Raw genomic sequence first — 19,106 nt, forward strand, 5'->3', positions numbered from 1 at the left:
GGATCAGGGAAATTCGGAGGACAGGTTGATGAGCTCTTTCACATTGCAGGGACAATTCCTGAGTAGTCTTTGTGGTAAGACGCATCGTCCTGACATCGAGGAGTGACGTTTCCATAATGGAGTGTCCTTGGTGTACAACAGCGTTTGGGTGGGTGGAGCGTGTGGCATCCACATGAATGCCAGGACCTAAGGATTCCAGCATTGTAACAAGATGATAAATGTTGTTCAGTTCACGTTAGTCCTTCTAATGTGGCTGGTCAATGTAAGTTGAAAAAGGAAAATATCAAATGTGTGGAAGAGCCACATTTCCTTTGCCAAACTGTTTCTCTTGTTGTTGTTGTTGTTGAAATGGACATGGCATTTGCTGTGCAGTTGGAATATCTTGACATTTTCTTCTGTAGCACAGCTCAAATTGATCAAAATGTAACGTCAGGGCAGGGGACACAGTTTTTAATCAATAAAAAATACTGACTGATTATTTCCCTGAGGACTGAGATTTATTACTTTCAAGAACAATTTTCAGCCAGCGCTTTCTGATGGAGCAGAAATGTGTGTTCATGACTGCTACATCTTATTTAAAACACACACCTCTCTTATTGCTGCATTGCATTCTTCTTTGTTTCTGTTGCTATGGCATTAGAAATAGTTGTCAACACATAATAGGTGTTGCACAGTGGGTTTCTCTGTCTTGGTTGGTCGGCATCAGTACAAAATGATGGCTTTAAAAATACACAACACATATAAAGAAATGGACTTGGGGATGCAAAGTGTCTAGTTTCTCTTGTCAGACGAGATTTATTTTTCATAAATTGCTGAGCAGCCTGACAGTCTACAACTGCCGTGTTCAAAACCTTGTGCAGTTCAGAACTGTTGGCACTGCACTCTCTGGATGTTCGTCTGTTTGAGGGCAACCGTGTATGTGTGTGCGCGTGTGTGCATGCAGATAATCACTGTGACGACAATAGATAGTCACAGCAGCCGGTGAAATTGTTTGTTGAAGGTCATTGAGCCCCTGTGTTTTCTAGTTTGTTCAATATGTAGAGGTGTGTGTGTGTGAAGAGGGATGACAGCAATGACAGAGGATTGCAGAGACGAGTGGCCGATGGCATCAGGTTCCCTAACAGCGAGCTGACGACCCCGGCCCCGTAAATGTCAACTTGGTTTTGTTTTCTGCAGACAATGTGAAACTGTGGCTGTCCTCCACTGAGGGGGACGGAGCCATAAGCTGCTTTAAGCCCTTTGTCTCTCTGTCCTTTATATACTGTGTGAGTGTGAGTAAAAGAGGGGGCTTCTGAAGTCCAAGTACACACACACACACACACACACACACACACACACACACACACACACACACACACACACACACACACACACAAGGGCATCATGTTGATAACTATCTGCTCAGTTAACTATGATACAGATACCCCAACAACAAAATAATAATACCACAGTCACATTTCTTCTGTAGCAGTGAATTAAATGTGTCCTATTACTGTCTCCTCTGCATAAGAGCCTCGTCCTTGCCATGCACTTCTGATCAAATACTCATTTTTCCGTGCTATCTTCATTAAAAACATGTGTCCACACAGCTGGTGTGGCATCATTGTTTTCAGTCAGCTCCACCTGCACCGTCAGCTGCAATTTATCTGCCGAGCTCTTAGTCATTTTTTGTTTTGTTTTAATCCACCCAAAACCATGATTACATGGTGATTAAGGTCCTGTTTGTGAGAAAAGTTGATTTTTGAGTCTCTGACATTACGTGGACGCTTGCAGCCCTCTTGATGCAGAAACTACTATGCAAATTGTAAGATCTTTCTGCAATTGAGTTGGCTGCTTTAATGATCAATTCTATCAATTATTGATAATATATGAAATACATTGGAAGTATATTCATTAGGATTATTATTTGTAGGCTACATTAGGAATTAAAAGAACAGATAAAGTGAACACCAAGTTACTTTAGTTAACTGGCCCAATAAAGTCCAACCCATACTGAGATTAAAATATAATGAAATCAGCTTGTATCAGGGGTCTTTGTGCATTTTTTAAATTAATGTGTTAATGAAATACAATTTCTCATTCCAGTGTTTTTGATTTTATTTTGATCTATTTTATGAGCGAATATTTATAATTTGTGACAAGATACTTTGTGATGTATCTGTGCCGTCTCTTCTTTTTGGTTAATACATTTTTAGTTGTTTTAATTACTGATTTCCCTAGCAGACACTATAAATTTAACTTTATTCTGCGTCAGTGCTACAGTCAAATAATGGATTAAAGAAATAGTTGTCAACCATTAACTATTGATCCATTTTAGTAATTTTTTAAAGGAAAATAGTCTAAATTCTCTGATTCCAGCTTCCTAAATGTGAATACTTTTTACGTTGTCTATGCCAGTAGACTGAGGATCTTTGGGTTATAGATAAAAGAAGACAATTGAGGACGTCATTTTGGGCTTTGGGAAACACTAATTGACATTTGTCACCATTTTCCAGTATTTATAGACCAAACAACTCATTGATTCTGTGCTACTCTGCATCCTTTGCTTTGTGATGTTGAGGCTGCAGTGATACAAAAGTTGTGTGCATTGCTGGAATATAAAGTTGCTCACTCCCAGCTTCTGTTGTATTGTCTCTCTGCTGAGCTCTGTATTATGTTTTAACCTTGTTTGTATAATTGAATCTATTTAAGTCTTAATTTCTCTCTCATTCTTACTTTTCACCTTCTCTTCTCAACAAATACCCCCCTTCTCTTGCCTTTGTTTTTTATTTCCACCAATCTTTCACTTTTCTACTTGTTTTGCCTTCTCTCTCTCCTTTATTTGTTATCTTCCTTTTTTACAGGTTTCTTCTTACAGGTCAGCTTTAAATCCAACTGCCCTGTCTTATATTCCTGTCACAGGCTGCTGTCAGCGGTGTTGCGGACGTCAGAAGTTGAATCCCGGGCAACGAGAGCGAGCCTGACGGAGCTTCTGAGCCCACAAATGGGGAAAGACATCATGTGGTTCCTCAGACGTTGGTCCAAGACGTACCTGCTGGTGGATGAGAAGCTCTATGAGCAGGTTTTAGCCTCTCATACCTCTACATAACATCATACATATAAAGCTCACTTCCTGCATGGCTTTGATCACCACGTCCCATCGCTGTCAGCAGACATCTCACTGCACGCTGCAGTTTGTCTTTGTAACATCTTTCCCACACAGTAGCCATAAAACAGATGTGTGTCCTGTCTCTCCTCAGATCAGCATCCCCCTGAGCACAGCGTTCGGTGCAGACACAGAGGGAGCCCAGTGGATTGTGGGATATCTTCTAGAAAAGGTGATCAACAACCTTTCTGTGTGGAGCTCAGAGACCGAACTGGCAAACGACACGGTGGAGCTGCTGGTGACACTGGTGGAGAAGAGAGAGAGGTGAGCACAGTGGTGTAGGACTGCAATAATGAGTGGACAGACAGAAAGTAATTAGCACCAACTTTTATATTCAGTTCATTGTTTTGAAAAAAAAAAGAAAAATCTTCATATTTCAGGTACTCCTTGCTCTGTTGTAGTTGTAAAATAAGTATCATTGTTTTGGATTAATGGTCAAACAAAACAAGACATTAGGCGATGGTACTTTGGGAAGTCGTGGTGGGCATTTTTCACCATTTCCTAACATTTTATAGACCAAGTGGTTAATCCAGCAGACTTTTATTGCATAGTGTAAGTCAAGCTACAAAATGAAACCTACCCTTCCAATAATGTCACTGATACTATTTGTATTTGTTTCACACTTTTGATATTTGATAGAACAAAATGAAAATCATTGATTTGTGATGTGATTAGTTACAACTCATGATGTTTTCACTTTGAAATGCTTTCAAATCGTGAGGTGAAAGGTGTTGTGTTTGCTCCAAACATTCGAGAAACACATTTTATTTATTTGTTTATTTTTAGTCAAAATTAAAAGTTGGAATTTGACTTAAGTGTACTGAAAAAATTTCACCGGACAGCAGCAACGTGCAGCTTGAATATTTGAATATAACATTGCTCTTATTCAGAGTGGTTTGGAAGCACAGTACTGAGGCTATTTGAGTAGATAATTGATAAGTGCAGGTGTTTCAGGATCACATCAGATCCTACCACAGTACACACTCTAACAGACACTGTGCCTCTCTGTGTGTTCAGGGCCAACATCGTGGTGCAGTGTGAGAGCTGGTGGAACCTGGCGAAGCAGTTTGCCAGCCGCAGCCCTCCCCTCCACCTGCTGTCCAGCTCCGTGCAGAGGTCTCTGATGAAAGCTCTCGTGCTGGGAGGCTTTGCACACATGGACGCTGACGCCAAGCAGCAATACTGGGCTGAGGTAAAGAAAAAAAGAAAATGATCAGTCAATTAATAAAGTAGACATTTAGCAGAAAATTATAGTTTGAGACAGTAAGGGTTAGGTAAAAAGCAACATCACTGAGAAGAGGTGGGAAAGAAATCACAGTTCTGTGATGTTATGCTGAGAAAATCTCATACATTGTATCTCTTACCTCCAGGTTAGTCAATAAAAACATGAACGGTATAATTATGACCAGGGCCAAATACAGAACATCTTAATTTTTGTCTGTTGCACTTGCCGTAGTTAATTGTACACAGCATTCCTTTGTAGTGCAGAATTGTTACCAACATTTCATATTTCAGTTTTGCCTAAAATGAAGTGTTTCAGCTGAACGGGTTTGGTTCCATCATCTGTCTGCTCCTTGTCTTGCCCCTTTGGATCCTGGTGTAGCAAGTTTAGTCCAGCCATTACTTTTATAAGACTGTTATTGTAACTAACAATAAAAATATGAAAATAGTATAATCTTTTAATGCTTAAGTTAACCTGTTTCACATCTGATGATAAATACAATATGTATTATTTCTGTATTTTTGTTGGCATTAAATCTCCACCAGAGTCACGTCTTGTCCATGTTGTGAGAAATACACAAAAACTAGTCACCTCTGTTCAGAGTTAAATCTCTGTGGACTTCAAGTCAGAACCGAGGAGTAGCAGTGAGGGATGAAGTCGATGATATTCCCCCGTTGAGCCTTTTTCCCGTGTGTATAACATGATCCTTTTTTATGATCCTGGAGGCCTTTGTCTTAATAGGCTGACAGTAGTAAATGGGGGTGCAAAGCCACAATGACTCCAGAGTAATTACGGGGGGTGGACAAGTGAGACGGCAGCTGTTGGCTCCTGCAGCTGCTTCGTCTGAACTCGGATGGCTCGGTTGGAGGAGGAAGAGGAGAGATGGACACAGCAACTGATCAAACACTCCTTGATTACATCTCCACATTCCTCCTCTCTCCTCACATGTACCATCAAATCACTTTTGTCCCGGTTACTCGTGTAACTCAGATTTAGTTCCTACATGGTGTACATCAGTAATGACTCCAGACAAATCAGTTATAGGACTACAGTAGTTACCCTCTGATTTAAAACAGAAAATAATAATAATATTGAGACGTGCTTCTTAAAATGAGCATGATGTATTTTCAGTCCTGCTAGAAGAACAACAAAAAAGTTTCATTTAACTAATTAGCTGCAAAATTAAGTGACACTAGCCACTTTAATGTCTTGGGGACGTCTTTTATCATCACAGAAGAATCTGCAGTTTGTCCCATGTGAACACACCTTAAAGAAATTTGTCAAGGCAGCAGTCCATAAAGTCTCTTTGTCCTTCCAGGTGCTCCACCCTCTCCAGCAGCGTTTCCTCAACCTCATCAACCAGGAGAACTTCGCTCAGATCAGCCAGGAGGAAGCTGTCAAACAGGAGATCGTGGCCACGTTAGAGGCGCTGTGCGGCATCGCAGAGGCAACGCAGATCGACAACGTGGTCTCGCTCTTCTCTTTTCTCATGGACTTCCTGTCCAGCTGCATCGGCCTCATGGAGGTAAGAGAACGTCGGGAAGGTGAAGCCAGTCTCCGTAAAGATAGCCTGTACTTTGTAGATCTAATCTGTGACAACATTATGATAGGAATGATCTGATGAGATAGATTTGAACTCAAAAGACAAACCAACCACACAGTTGGAATTGTAATCAGTAAAATGAATAACACTGAAATGGTCGTAAAACTTTGGTCAGCGTTTGTCACTTTGTCATCTAAATATTTAGCAAATCGTTTGTCATATATCCTCTGATCACTGACTTCATGCTGTTGTTGCTCAGGTCTACAGCAACACGCCAGAGACGATCAACCTCATCATCGAGGTTTTTGTTGAAGTGGCTCACAAACAGATCTGTTACCTGGGAGAGGTGAGTGACACGTCTTCCTCTGTTTGACCTGCAGACGATAATGTTTTCAGTTGCAGGTACTGTGGTAAAGATTTGGTTCCTGCCAGAGCAGCTGGTAGTTTACACTTAAGTGTATGTACAAGACACAAGCTGCCGGTGTTTAACTCGTAGCTGATGAAGGTGTCTCAGACATATGTTGCTCTGCTTCCTTTGGGATGTTCTGTCAGTAGATGGTAGATGGCAAATTAATGTGATTCAAGAGATGGATGGGATGCAAGATTTGTTATTTGTTATTTGTTGGCACAAATGGCGTTGTTTTATAGGATACTGCCGGAAGGATAACATAATGGTGAAGACTTTAATTAGTTCTCAGGATGTACTTCAGTCCAACTGTGGTAGAAAACAGACTGTCTGTACTTGTTGGAGTCGGAAATGTTAACTGTCACTCCTGCCTCCTCCCTCCTCATCCAGACCAAGTCCATGAAGCTGTACGAGGCGTGTCTGACGCTGCTGCAGGTCTACTCCAAAAACAACCAGAGCAGGAAGCGAAGCGACGCCACAGCTGAGGAGGACCAGTACCAGGACCTGCTGCTCATCATGGAGCTGCTCACGAACCTGCTCTCCAAAGAGTTCATCGACTTTAGCGACACCGGTGAGCTGACTGTGTCTTTTATCATCAATTAATGGTGAAATCTGTAGCCAGTTAGGCTAGAAGACTGCTCTGAAGCTTCAGTCATGTGGCTTCAGTTGTTAATGATCAAATTTCTTCAAACTGCTGTGTGTTCCAGATGACGTGTTTAGAAATCAAGACCAAGGAACGCCTGCGTCCAATCGGACAGTATCGGCAGCAGATGTGGTTCTCTATGGTGTCAACATTGTTCTTCCACTCATGTCTCAGGACCTGCTCAAGGTGAAACTGCACAACAATGTGTTTCAGTGTTTAGTCTATAGATTCAGACTGGATTTGTTATGGTGACGTGCTCTGTGGGCTAATACTGATCTTGTCCCTGTTGTTTTCCAGTTCCCCTCTTTGTGTAACCAGTATTACAAGCTCATCACCTTCATCTGTGAGATCTTTCCAGAAAAGATCCCACAGCTGCCCGAAGACCTCTTCAAAAGCCTCATGTTCTCCCTCGAGCTGGGAATGACCTCGTATCCTCCTACTGCGCGTGTGTGTGTGCATCTCTCTGATCAGACAGTGTCACTTTTAAAATCCCTCATTCTGGCCCGGCTGAAACTAGAAAAATCTATTTAGTAGAAATGTTATTTCACACTGTGAAGATGCAGGTACTTGGACCAAAAGCTAATTGTTTTTAATGGAGAAGTTTGGTTCCAGTGAGTCCTGCTTAGCCCAAGATGTGGATAAAACACATTTTTACAAAGATATTTTAAAGCCAGAATCTCAAAATGTGCTGCAGCAGACAGGAGTGCTACCTACTGATACCCACTGACCTCTCAAGCTGCCAGTTTATCTGATGCAGCCGCGGAGGACAGAAAGAAGCCGATTGTTCTCCTTAACATCTGTGTTCAGGATGAGTTCAGAGATCAGCCAGCTGTGTTTGGAAGCTCTGTCACCTCTGGCTGAGCAGTGTGCGAAAAACCAGGAGAAGGACACGCCCCTCTTCATCGCCACCCGTCACTTCCTCAAGGTACAACACACACCTGGCTCGATTTCAACACCATTTAACATGATAATGGAATGATTGTGTTTGCCAAAGAAATATATACAAAACATAATATAGATTTAACAGATTACATTTGAGCAACAACAGATCTGTGAGCATATTTAACTCTGGAGGGGAAAAAGGTGAAGAAAAACAACTTGAGTCACATAAATGTAAATGACAACCGAGAACACTACGTATTGATAAATGACAGGGAATGAAATTCACTGATGTGAATCTTTGTGTATCTTTAAGGCATAGTTTGCATCTAATTTTTACACCTAATTCTTTGCATGTTTTTAAAAAACGAAGTGTATGGTGTCAGGATGCTAGTAGGAGCTACGTTCTTAGCATTTAGACAGAGCAAGACTGAATGTTTCACTCTAGCTTAGTCTTTGTGTTAAGCTAATTGGCTGCAGCTTCATATCAACCATACACACATGAGAGTGGAATCTTATCCAACTGTCAAAAGCCATTTCCCAAAACATGGAACTATTTCTGTTAAAGTGTGTTAAGAAAGGCTGGAATTAAATCAGCAGCAGCGATGTGCTGTTTTACTTTCTAATCCATGTTGCTGAAAAACAAATATTGATGGAGACTTTTGCTGCCTAACAATTTTCTTTCTCACTCTGTGTGCCTCATCGTCTGAACCTCCAGTTGGTGTTTGACATGCTGGTCCTGCAAAAACACAACACAGAGATGACGGTGGCTGCAGGAGAAGCTTTCTACACACTCGTGTGCCTGCACCAGGTGAGTGAACAACACAGAGCACCTGTCAGCAGCAGGATGCTCCAGTGGTTCCACCTGCTGATGTACCAGAGGAAAAAAACTGTCCATCTAATGAAAATAATATCACTATGCGAGAGATATCAGCTCATAGAAAGCTGACTTGTGTTCGGGTCTTTTACATATATATTTATATAAAAAGACAGTTTCCTGACGGTCCATTTCATGAACAGAATTCCAAGCAGTGACTTTGCTCCTTCTACCTTAACTATAAAGAATCTGTCCAAAGATAATTTTATGTCCAATGTCCTCACAAGAAAAGCTGTCCTTGTATGATTGATCTAGGTTTTAATATGACTAAATGTCCTGTTTCGACAGCAAGTAGTTTATAAAACTTATTTGGAGCAAATTTGAGTTTTTTCTGAGATTAATAAACAGCTTGTTTCAGCAGAATGATCTTATGAATCAAGTGGGTATACTGTGGAACATTTTCATGAACTTATATAAGTTGATAAACATAAAAAAGATCTGTTTTCATAAGTTACAGCTGATGTGCTCTCATCAGCAGCAGGAGGCAGACACATTTAGTGAATTTCACTAAAAGCCCCCTAGTGGTCAGTTTGCATCATAATACAGAACTCAGTGTCACACTACATAAAAGTCAGTTCTCCTGTAATGTAAACAGACTAGACAAACAAATAAATATAAGCAATAATAAGAAATGACTTATATTAATAACTGAAATCAATAATAATAAAAAATGGAAAATTGCATTTATATATCATATTAAAGGGAGATTTGTAAGAAACGTTGATTTTTTTTTTAGTCTCGTTCCCAACCCAAGTTCTGTAGAGGATTTTGATTATTTATTTAGAAAGGCATTATTCTTGTGTCAGTCGACAGTACAGAGATGACAAGAAGTGAGGGGGACCACAATATGAAAAGCTCAAAATATTTTACAGTTGAAAAATGAATTTGTTGCCGCTTTTGGACAAACAATGTTGTGTTGTACCAAAACTTCTCAGCTGATGACGTTGGCTCGTCTGTCAACTACTCTGATTTGACCCTGAGTTGATCTGTTGGTCTGTTTCTCCTCTCTGTCAGGCGGAGTACTCAGAACTGGTGGAGACTCTGCTCTCCTCACAGAGAGACGCCGTCATCTACCAGCGGCTGGCTGACGCCTTCAACAAGCTGACAGCCAGCAGCACGCCGCCCACCATGGACCGCAAGCAGAAAGTGGCCTTCCTCAAGAGCCTGGAGGAGTTTGTGGCCAATGTGGGCGGCCTGCTCTGCATGAAATAACCACTGGAAACCGACTCCGCCTCCAGTCATCGTTTTGAAAAGCAACCAATCAAAAAAAACAAAACCACCTGCTTCATCCCTAAGAACTATGGGTAGAAGAGACGGCTCGAAGCCTGTGAGGAACTCTGTCTCTCTGCCTGCAGGGATCCATCTCATGCCTGAATGTCGAACATGTTGTCGCCTCCTCGGATTTCTTTTTCGTTTTGTTTTCCTTCCCATCCATGTCACCCCAGGCCCCGCCCTTCCATCACAATTGACGGACTTGATGACGATGATGTGGTTACCATGGAGACAAAAAACTGCAGAGCAGATGGACTCAGCCTGAGGATCCTGCCCTGCTCACTGAAATGACAGAGCACTGGCCATCATGGCGACGAGAGGTGGAGCGGCAGCTGATGTCAACGACCTCGTGTACCTGGAGGCTGCCAGAGCACATGCAGACACACACACACACACACACACACACACACACACAGTGACTGAGGGTAAAACATGTCGCTGTTAGTGGAAATTTAATACATTTTTCCTTTTTTTCCAGAGTGAGGTTTTGTAGTTCAGGGTGTTAGAGGGGCCATTTTGTTTCAAGAATGCCATGTTGACCCCCTCCTACCCAATGTACACACACATACACACTTCATATTAACAGTTTCCGTTCTTAGGCACACACACACACACGCATATATGCCACCCCAATCCTTCCCAGAGTGCCTTTTGTTTTGTTGATTGTCCTGTGTGTGCGTGTGTGAATCGTGTCATACATCAACTGATAACAAACAACAACTGTGCCTGTCATTCGCCAAGAATACGGCAGATGCACACACACACACACACACACACACACACACACACACACACACACACACACACACACACACACACACAAAACGCACATGCACACACATGCAAAATGTTGCCATGACAACAAAGGTTTGTCTGGCCTGGCTGTCTTTGGGGTTGCTGAACCACACAGCACAGGAGGACGTTTTTTGTTGGCGATGACAGAAAACCAAAATCGAAATATAATGTTTTCAAATCAGAACCTGACAAATGTTTGTTCAAAAAACAACAAAAAAAAACCATGACTGAAATGTTTTTATAAGCCAGTTGATGGCAGAAAGAGTCGATTGAGTTCAACATTGTATGAATTCAGCTGGGGGGAGCAACGTTCATGTGTTGACCTTTGCAGTTTGATATTTTTTCTCTATTTGGATTGTAGTATTACGTTGCGGCTCCCCTTCCATCCAGACAGATGAAGGCCCAAGATGGATCGGGCCTCTAAAGTTTAGCAGATCAATTTCAGTAGTATTTTTCTACAGCAGCAGATCCACCCTATCTCTCTTCAACACACACACACTGGATTGAAGCAAAGACTGTTTGAGTTGAAGGACAGCAATAACAAACCAAATAAAAAGGAACAGAGCCACTTGTTGAAGCATTATGTTGGAGACAGACTCCTCCTCGTTCAGAGCACTATCCTGGTTATTGTAGAATGGCTGTTTTGTTAATGAAGTGTAAAAGTGTACATAAACTTATTGTATAAAACCTTTTTGGCCTCTTCATTTCCCTTCATTGTGTCTGTTGTCTTTTGTCTACTTCAGTGATAAATAAAGTTATTGGATATTATTTTTTAATATACTTTATTTTCAAAAGAACATTCAAATACAAAAACAAAAAAACTGTTGAACCAACATCAACAAAGGTCACCTTTGTATACAAGCAGTTGCACTGATGGATATACAGTCAGTACATAGTAAATATTCAGTGAGTATTTTTCCTGGTACCTCAGGAATTTATCAGTCTGCAAATGTAATAAAAAAGTTGGATCCCTTGAATAGTGGTAACAGTATCTACCCAGTCAGTCTGTGCTGGAGGTTCGTAACCTGTACTAGCTGGCAGCTAACGTATCTGTCTTTAGCAGGTATTTATTTTCAGCCAAAATATGAGCGTCACTGTTGCTCAAATAAATTGTAGAAAAAGGGCTGTCAATCCCATCACCACATACGTTTTGTGTTGCTTCTGTCACCTCCTGCTGATATGACCGAATGGCTGGGCAGCCCAACAATATGTGGATATGACCTGCCAGCTCTTTCACATTTCCTCCAGCATAGACCTCTTTCCATCACACCTGCCTGTACACTTTTTAGCTTGAGGGTTACAAAATATCTGATCAGATACCTCCAACAGAGCTCTCTACAAGGCCTGATCTTGTGGAAGATGATTGGATCTGCCAGACATATTGGTAGCTGTTATTCAAGATAAGCAGGCACTGGAGAAAAAATATAATCTGTCTAGCTCATGAAATGAATAATTGAGGCGCTGTGCTGTCCTGACAGGTGTATCTATTTTTTAATCCCATTTAGAGATACAAGGTTAGCCTCAGTTTAATCCAACACAGTTAAACAGAACAACAATCCACACTCTCCATAATTACTGGACTGATGACAGGACTGGTGCATTACACAGCAGCGCTCCATTTAATAGAATAGATTGTTTTGCTTGTTCTGTGAGCGCTGCACAGTTTTTTTAAAATGCCAATTGTTGTTCAGATGAGAAATAAATTTACGTATCAGCTTTATCTGGGTGTACCTAATAAACTGGCAGCACTGACAAACCATAGTCTATCCATGTATGTCTATGAGAGAAACAGCCTGATAGACACTTTTGTTCCTCCTCAAGAGCCATACTTTCTAGAGCGACGTCATCAAGCTGCGACTTCTCACGTGTTCACAACACGGCAGCGGTAAAGTAACGCGCTCGTCGGGATCGGGAGAAGTTTCTGACAGGTCTGCTCATTTTACCTCTTGTCATTTTGTGTCATTCAGTCCTCACACTCTCCTCAGCAGATGTACGTGATGCGTTCTTGTTCTGATAACATGAAAATGTCGGGGATAACGGAGGAGTGTCAACCAGGGGTGTTTGTAGTTTTCAAACGTAAGTTACGGTTTCTGTGTCCATCAGATTTAAACTAATACACGTTTAAAGTTAGACAAGGTAAATTAAATTAAAACGTAAAGAATAATCGTGGTTGTAGAATTAGAAGAAGACAAATCCACTGTAGACGACAGAGAGGTCTCATGGAGGGTTTCTGACCTTTAAATATATGAACGCTGACTGATGAAAAGATGGCCTTGTTTTATATGCAGAAGCAGCTGAAAGAGTTGGAAAAGTGGGAGAGGGTATGAATTTTTGAATGGGTTTCAAAAGTTGAATAAAAGCAATAATATTTAAATATGGTGGGAAAAGAGATCTCAGTCTTAGTGACATTGCCTAATGAAATTTAAAAAAAAAAGGTCATAACAATGATAAATGCAAATAACTCAAAACATAAATGAATGAAGGATTTACTATGACACTGTAGTGTAGGATAGGAAAAAGTAAAAGAAGTAAAAACGAAAACAATTGGTCTTAGGCTCATCCATTCTATTTTTTTCTAAGTCATCATTAGAATAGACAGATAGAAAGATAATTAGATACAATTAAACTATGCACAGTGTCTTTAACTAGAAAGAACACTTTTGAGTTGAGCCTGATCGGTGTGTTCTGGCCTGGAGTCAACATGGTGATATGTGTCATTTGGAACTGTTGTTTTTTTTGTTGTTGTTGTTGTTTTTGTTAGAGGCTTCACAAAAATCACTGAAAGCAATATCACCATATTAAAATACTTTCCACATGGAAAAATATAAAGAACATGACATGTAAAATAACCAAGGTGATGTTCAGTGCAGTGACCTGTATCACTGTATGTCATGCTTTTTTTTTTTTTTTAAATAAGTAAAACATCTTTGAATATGTTAAACAAAATCTTTACCCACCATTTTCTTGGAAAAATGTATTTGGACAAGAGATAAACTACAGCACAGTATGATGATGTCATCACTGTATAATTGTATGAGAAGTCAGTAAACAATCATTCCTAGTTGCTGCCCTGTTATTGAGGTGCTGCACACCTGGAGTACCAGGTGAGACGTATCACATCACCAGCTGAGATGAACCAGTAACCATGTTTATTTTTACTTTTAGTTTCAGGTTTTCTGCTCCAGCGTTCTGATCGCCTCCTCTGTCAGCCATGAGCGACAGTGACGACGACGTCCCCACGCTGTCAGCTCACACTCTGGCCGCCCTGCAGGAGTTTTACAATGAGACCAAGACCGCCCAGGATCACGGCACCACGCCGTCAGACCAGTTCGCTGTGGGAGCGGTGGAGGAGGACTGGGTGAGTTCACTGGGCTTAGTGAGCCGAGACAGAAACACTTAACGCTGCACTGGATCGGTGATTCATTAAGTATTGATGCAGTGAAGTGAAGTGGAGACACTGAGGATGAGATTTAGAAACTGCTGAAGCATCAGTCAGATGTGTTTTCTTTCTTTCTTTTTTTTAACAATTGTCACAAGGAATTATTTGTATGTATTTAGTGTGTGTGTGTGTGTGTGTGTGTGTGTGTTTCCGTCAGAGGATGAGCCAGTTCTGGTACAGTGATGAGACAGCGGCCAAATTAGCAGAGGAGGTCATACGTGAAGCTGGAGAGGGAGGCAGGTAAAACCACGCACACAAACACACAGAGAAGAAATTCAAACTCAGAATCAATGCCGTAATAAAACAAACTCAGAAATATGAACAGTTCAACATTTAAGCTTCATCTCCAATATGAGCGTTAGGTCTCTTTATGTTTCATGCTTCTTTCGCACGTAGGATAGCGTGTGTGAGTGCGCCCAGTGTGTACCAGAAGCTGAAGCAGGGGGTGGTGGACGGCTCGGACCGGGTGTCCTCCGTCGTGTTGGAGTACGACCGCCGCTTCGCAGCCTACGGCGACGACTTCATCTTCTACGACTACAATGAGCCGCTGTCCTTTGCGGCCAGCGTGGCTCCTCAGAGCTTCGACATCGTCCTCGCCGACCCGCCGTACCTCTCTGAGGAGTGTCTGAGCAAAGTGGCCCAAACCATCAAGTACCTGAGCAAAGGCAAAGTGCTGCTGTGCACAGGTGAGAGGGAGGAGGGGCTCAGTCTGCATCGGTCAGATTTTGTTATTATATTAAGTCACAGAGATGAGCACCTGTTTCACTTTATGATGAATCAGTCAGTAATTCAGCAACATTGCTAAAGTTTAGAGAGACTTTTTTTAACTGCCTGGTTAAAAATAAATCTGCTGTGAGATTAAAAAAAAGGTTTTTACCTCGTCTACAAAGTTGCGGGTTAATTTCCGAAAGAACCCAACATGAACCAATGTTTATTTTCTTCACAGGTTGGGACGGATTGTTCTTATAAAGAAACAAATGATTAACTCTTTCACAAAAAAGTTATTATAACACGAGAAACAAGATCTGGGTTCAAGAGATGTGTTAGATATGGTGTACATGTTTGTCTACACATAAAGGCTTTAAACTGATATCACTGGGGTTGAACCTACACTAAGTCAGCAGCAGAAACGTTTTGAGTGTCCTGTGACGTCTGATCTTTGTGTCCGCAGGAGCCATCATGGAGGATCTGGCCAAAAATCTCCTGGACGCAAAAATGTGCGACTTCCTGCCGAAGCACAACAAAAACTTGTCGAATGAGTTCCGCTGTTTTGTCAACTATCCGTCTCGCCTGCTGTCCTGCTGAGGAGCTGAGCGTCTGTCGGAACAACAGCCGGGGGGACGGAGGACGTCACACAGATGTTCCAGCACCACGTCTCACAGCTCGTACTGTTCAGGACTGAAGCGAAACATGAAGAAAGTGGACGTGTTCAGTGTCAGTTTTATCTCTGAACGGTCACAGGTGGACTCGAAAACAATTATTTAATCCATGAGACGTTAATTTTGGTCAGTAGCGTGAGTCGAACTAAAGTACCTTTAAGTTCTAAAGATGGAAAATCACTCGGTCTGCTGTTAGTTACTGATTAGCAGCAGGGCAGAGAGTTTCAGTCTGGCAGAATATTTGTCATAAGACTGTCTTTAATTTAGATTTTTCTGAAGCTGCATCCTCGCTGAATGCACGCCGGGAGATGAGCCCACGACATGATGTAGACCAGTACAAGATGAAGAGTTTGTGGCATCACATCCAAGTTGAACAAACAAGCAACAGAGAGGTAAAGAGAGAGAGACAAACTATATTTAACGGGAGTCTTCACACAGATGTGCTGCTGCTCTACCAGAGGAGACACCAGAGTGGCGAGGAGCTGAGCCACAGAATAAAAAACCTTTAGTTTCATTTGATTCCTCGTTGGAGGAGCAGCAGCTGGTGAATGTCTAACAAGAGCAAAGATGCAGGAAGAATAAATACACATTTAAAAAAAAAAAAGGAAAAGATATCTCATACTGTAGGCATGTTTATTCTCCTAACCCCTTACACGATGAGATGACCACGAACAGCTGAGAGGATTTCTGGGATATTACAGATGTTTTCAGTTCCTGTCTGCTAAAAATGCTAAATGTGACGGGGAAATAAACAAGTGCTCAGTCTTGTACAGTCACTGTGAGAGACGTGCTGACTCTGCACGCTGATGTGCTGAATGTGACCGCTCAGTTGTTTCGCTGGAGACTTTTTACAGTCACAAATAAAGTCACCTGGAGCACTTGTTGTTTGGGTGACAAGTTGTTGAATTTGGGTGCAGTTTCTCCTGGTGATCAGAGCGAAAGGCTCAACCTGCAGTTGTGTGTTCACATCAGCAGGAGGCAGCAGAGATCAGGCCCTTGGTAATGAAGCTTCACTCCACTGTCAACATCTGTTTGCTTTAGTTTAAACGGTCAAACTGCAGATAAACATGTTCTACATACAGCTGTATCCATCTGTGCAGATAGTAATGATTTATATGTCCGTAAAATAAACTGAGATTTCTGCCTCCAATCACGTTCTATGGTGGAAAACCTTGATTTGCATGAATTTCTCAAAAATGTGAGCAAATAAAATCCAAAGTATCTGCAGGACAGGGAGCACAATCACCATGAAGCACAGCAGAGAGGTCAAAGAGTTAGATACTTCTATACTCTCCTCCACAGTCACCTCACCTCATGTATGTGACGTCACAGGAAGCTCTGTGGGATGATATATATCTGTAATATATCTCAGCATGCATGATGTGCATGCTGAGATATATGAGATACAGATATCTTCTGAAACTACCACATTCTAACCGAAATGCAAAACCTTGACTGATGGTCCCAGACTTTTGGCTGAATCGACCCCTTCACATGTCGTGTTGCACTTCAGAGTTTCATCTAGTCATCTCTAGCTCTTCAGGCCTCTACGACAGTTGCAGACTGAGTTTTTCTCTAGTTTGTGTGATTTTTGTGTCCTTGTACAACTTTTTTGTCCATTCAATGTTTATATCCAAACCGCATCATGACACCGAGACAAAGCGGACCGAATAAAAGTCTTATTTTAAGACTCATTTTCTTCCAGATGATGAACTTTGAGTCAGCCTGCAGGAGTTCTGTCTGATCATCGCGATCTTCAAACGTGTTTTTGGGGACAGTTTCTCTCTTTGGATTGTTTAAAGTGTTAGTGTGGCGAGATGCAAACTTCTAATCGTGGATCAGCTGTAGAAGTCCGCAGCTCTGCTCCCTTCAGACTTTGTTCCCTGCAGAGAGCTGGCCGGCTTTGGCCCCTGCTCTCTGCAGGCTCTGGTTGCTGGTCCTGCCGTCCCGCTCCTTCTCCAGCAGCGGCACGCAGGTGCACCCCACCGCGATGGACACGTAGATCTCTGCGTACGAGTGTCGGCCGCCGAGGCAGGAGCCGGTTCTCCTCAGGATGACAGACGGAGCGTAGACCGGAGTGCTGCGGTACAGCTCGCTCTCCTCGCCGTGCGGGCCGAGCAGGCAGCCCTTACACAGGCAGTACGCCTCCGGGATGTGGCGGGGATACCTGCCGGGGTCGTAGGAGATCCTGGCAAAAGGAATTCAACAGATTGACGTGTCTCTCAGATCAGAATACAAACTAGATAAGCCCCAAAACTCCTGCCCGCTATGGTATGATGCACCTGCTCTCACCTGTAGGCCCAGGGCGACATGCTGAGCAGGTTGACCGGGAGGCGGGTCTTCCTGTCGGCAGGGGACCGCGCGCTGGTCGGGCACGTCAGGTTGAGTTTGTCCTGCGGCTCCAGCTGCAGGGCGTGATGGAAAGCGCTCATCACTCCCACCGAGAGGCGCCCGAACATCTGCTCCAGGATCTCCTCCGGCAGGTCCAGGCAAGCCCGAGCCCTGCCGGCCTTCTTCCGTACCCGAGCTGCCCCGGCCGGCCAGCCCAGCAGCAGCAGCAGCAGCAGCAGCACGGCCAGGTGCAGCAGCAGCAGGACGCGGATCCGCGGAGGCATCGTGACAAAATGTGCCAAAACTGAGGAGGTCTCCCTGCGCGCCGCTGTCGGCTTTCTTATAAAATGACGTGTAGATCGCCAGAGCACAAGAGAGCCTCGTTCAGGAGACCTTCCTCTGTTACAGGTCACTCTCCTCTGTTAGAATCCGCTGAACTGTGGGAGGTGTTGGAGAGGCAGCGGCAGGCAGGCAGTCCTCAGTCCTGGCCGGGAGACCGAGGCGGAGGCGCGCCGCCAGAGAAACCGCGGAAACATCTTGGCACAACGCGTGCACAGGTCGCCAGGATTAATAATGACTAAAGGATCATAAATTATTACCGAGCTGGGAGAGAAGCACCTGCTGCTTTCTGTTTAAGACGCGGAAAAAAGGCCACCGTGACCGTCTTCCTTTTGCTTTTCTCCACCGAGCTGTGCGTAAAAATCCGAGAGGAGCGTTTTTTACGCGCAGGAACAGTCTGATCCACACGCAGAGCGGGTCTGAATCAGACTGAAGGCACTGACAGACACAAGTCGCGTCATAAACCCTGGGCCCCGGTGACAGAGGAGGTTCCTGAGAGCAGCTCCTGGCGGCAGCGGGAAGCGCAGACTGCTGGCTTCACACCAGAGTCTGCTGCACTCTGAGATCAACCGGGTCCAACTTCTTCTGTCTGCTCTGCATTAACCAAGACACTGTGACGTCAGGCCACAACAGCGCAAATAGATTAAACCATTAAAAAAAGACTAAAATCACATGTTGGTGTGTTTTTTTTTTTTAAATTTCCCAGTCATGTGATCAACTGAGAATTTTTCAGAAAGATTCATGTGAGACAACGAGTTTCAGTCTTTGCACATAAAAAGCCACTCAGTGGTTCCTTTAATGCAGGTTACCCTCCACTAAAGCTTCAGTTTAACCTG

At 42.9% G+C, this 19,106-nt stretch overlaps 3 protein-coding genes across 4 annotated transcripts in view; 2 read left to right on the forward strand and 1 right to left on the reverse strand.

Annotated features, from left to right (window-relative positions):
- The window catches only part of xpo4 (exportin 4), a 57,072-nt gene extending 45,586 nt beyond the window's left edge, over nt 1-11,486 (forward strand). The window contains exons 14-24 of the mRNA XM_037108735.1: nt 2,902-3,061; nt 3,240-3,409; nt 4,163-4,337; nt 5,686-5,892; nt 6,170-6,256; nt 6,707-6,887; nt 7,024-7,145; nt 7,257-7,387; nt 7,767-7,884; nt 8,557-8,649; nt 9,730-11,486. Of these exons, the coding sequence (XP_036964630.1) occupies nt 2,902-3,061; nt 3,240-3,409; nt 4,163-4,337; nt 5,686-5,892; nt 6,170-6,256; nt 6,707-6,887; nt 7,024-7,145; nt 7,257-7,387; nt 7,767-7,884; nt 8,557-8,649; nt 9,730-9,927 (1,642 nt within the window). The 3' untranslated portion in view covers nt 9,928-11,486. The remainder of the gene's footprint in view (nt 1-2,901; nt 3,062-3,239; nt 3,410-4,162; nt 4,338-5,685; nt 5,893-6,169; nt 6,257-6,706; nt 6,888-7,023; nt 7,146-7,256; nt 7,388-7,766; nt 7,885-8,556; nt 8,650-9,729) is intronic.
- A 1,074-nt stretch (nt 11,487-12,560) lies between these two features.
- Nucleotides 12,561-16,506, forward strand: eef1akmt1 (EEF1A lysine methyltransferase 1). 2 transcript variants are annotated; one of them, XM_037108738.1, is made up of 5 exons: nt 12,561-12,710; nt 13,948-14,140; nt 14,379-14,461; nt 14,618-14,907; nt 15,393-16,506. In XM_037108738.1, exons 2-5 carry the CDS (start codon nt 13,994-13,996, stop codon nt 15,524-15,526), a joined length of 654 nt encoding a protein of 217 aa, XP_036964633.1. In that variant the 5' UTR covers nt 12,561-12,710; nt 13,948-13,993; the 3' UTR covers nt 15,527-16,506. The 2 variants fall into 2 exon arrangements, with proteins under 2 accessions (XP_036964633.1, XP_036964634.1); XM_037108739.1 differs by lacking the exon at nt 12,561-12,710 and adding an exon at nt 12,718-12,858.
- On the reverse strand, nt 16,217-18,943 carry il17d (interleukin 17d). Its single transcript, XM_037108740.1, has 2 exons — nt 17,893-18,943; nt 16,217-17,788 (listed from the first exon to the last, which is right to left on the reverse strand). Exons 1-2 carry the CDS (start codon nt 18,213-18,215, stop codon nt 17,470-17,472), a joined length of 642 nt encoding a protein of 213 aa, XP_036964635.1. The 5' UTR covers nt 18,216-18,943; the 3' UTR covers nt 16,217-17,469.
- Between the last annotated feature and the right edge of the window lie 163 nt (nt 18,944-19,106).

Source organism: Acanthopagrus latus, chromosome 9, assembly GCF_904848185.1.
Source record: "Acanthopagrus latus isolate v.2019 chromosome 9, fAcaLat1.1, whole genome shotgun sequence".
NCBI lineage: Eukaryota > Metazoa > Chordata > Actinopteri > Spariformes > Sparidae > Acanthopagrus > Acanthopagrus latus.

Excerpts from the sequence above, each read along its gene's own strand:
- il17d (XM_037108740.1), bottom strand. The coding sequence starts at position 18,215 with ATGCCTCCGCGGATCCGCGTCCTGCTGCTGCTGCACCTGGCCGTGCTG. Across the intron at positions 17,789-17,892 it reads ATGTCGCCCTGGGCCTACAG|GATCTCCTACGACCCCGGCA; the intron begins GTGAGAGCAGGT and ends TCCTTTTGCCAG.
- eef1akmt1 (XM_037108738.1), top strand. The coding sequence starts at position 13,994 with ATGAGCGACAGTGACGACGACGTCCCCACGCTGTCAGCTCACACTCTG. Across the intron at positions 14,141-14,378 it reads GAGCGGTGGAGGAGGACTGG|AGGATGAGCCAGTTCTGGTA; the intron begins GTGAGTTCACTG and ends TGTTTCCGTCAG. Across the intron at positions 14,908-15,392 it reads CAAAGTGCTGCTGTGCACAG|GAGCCATCATGGAGGATCTG; the intron begins GTGAGAGGGAGG and ends TTGTGTCCGCAG.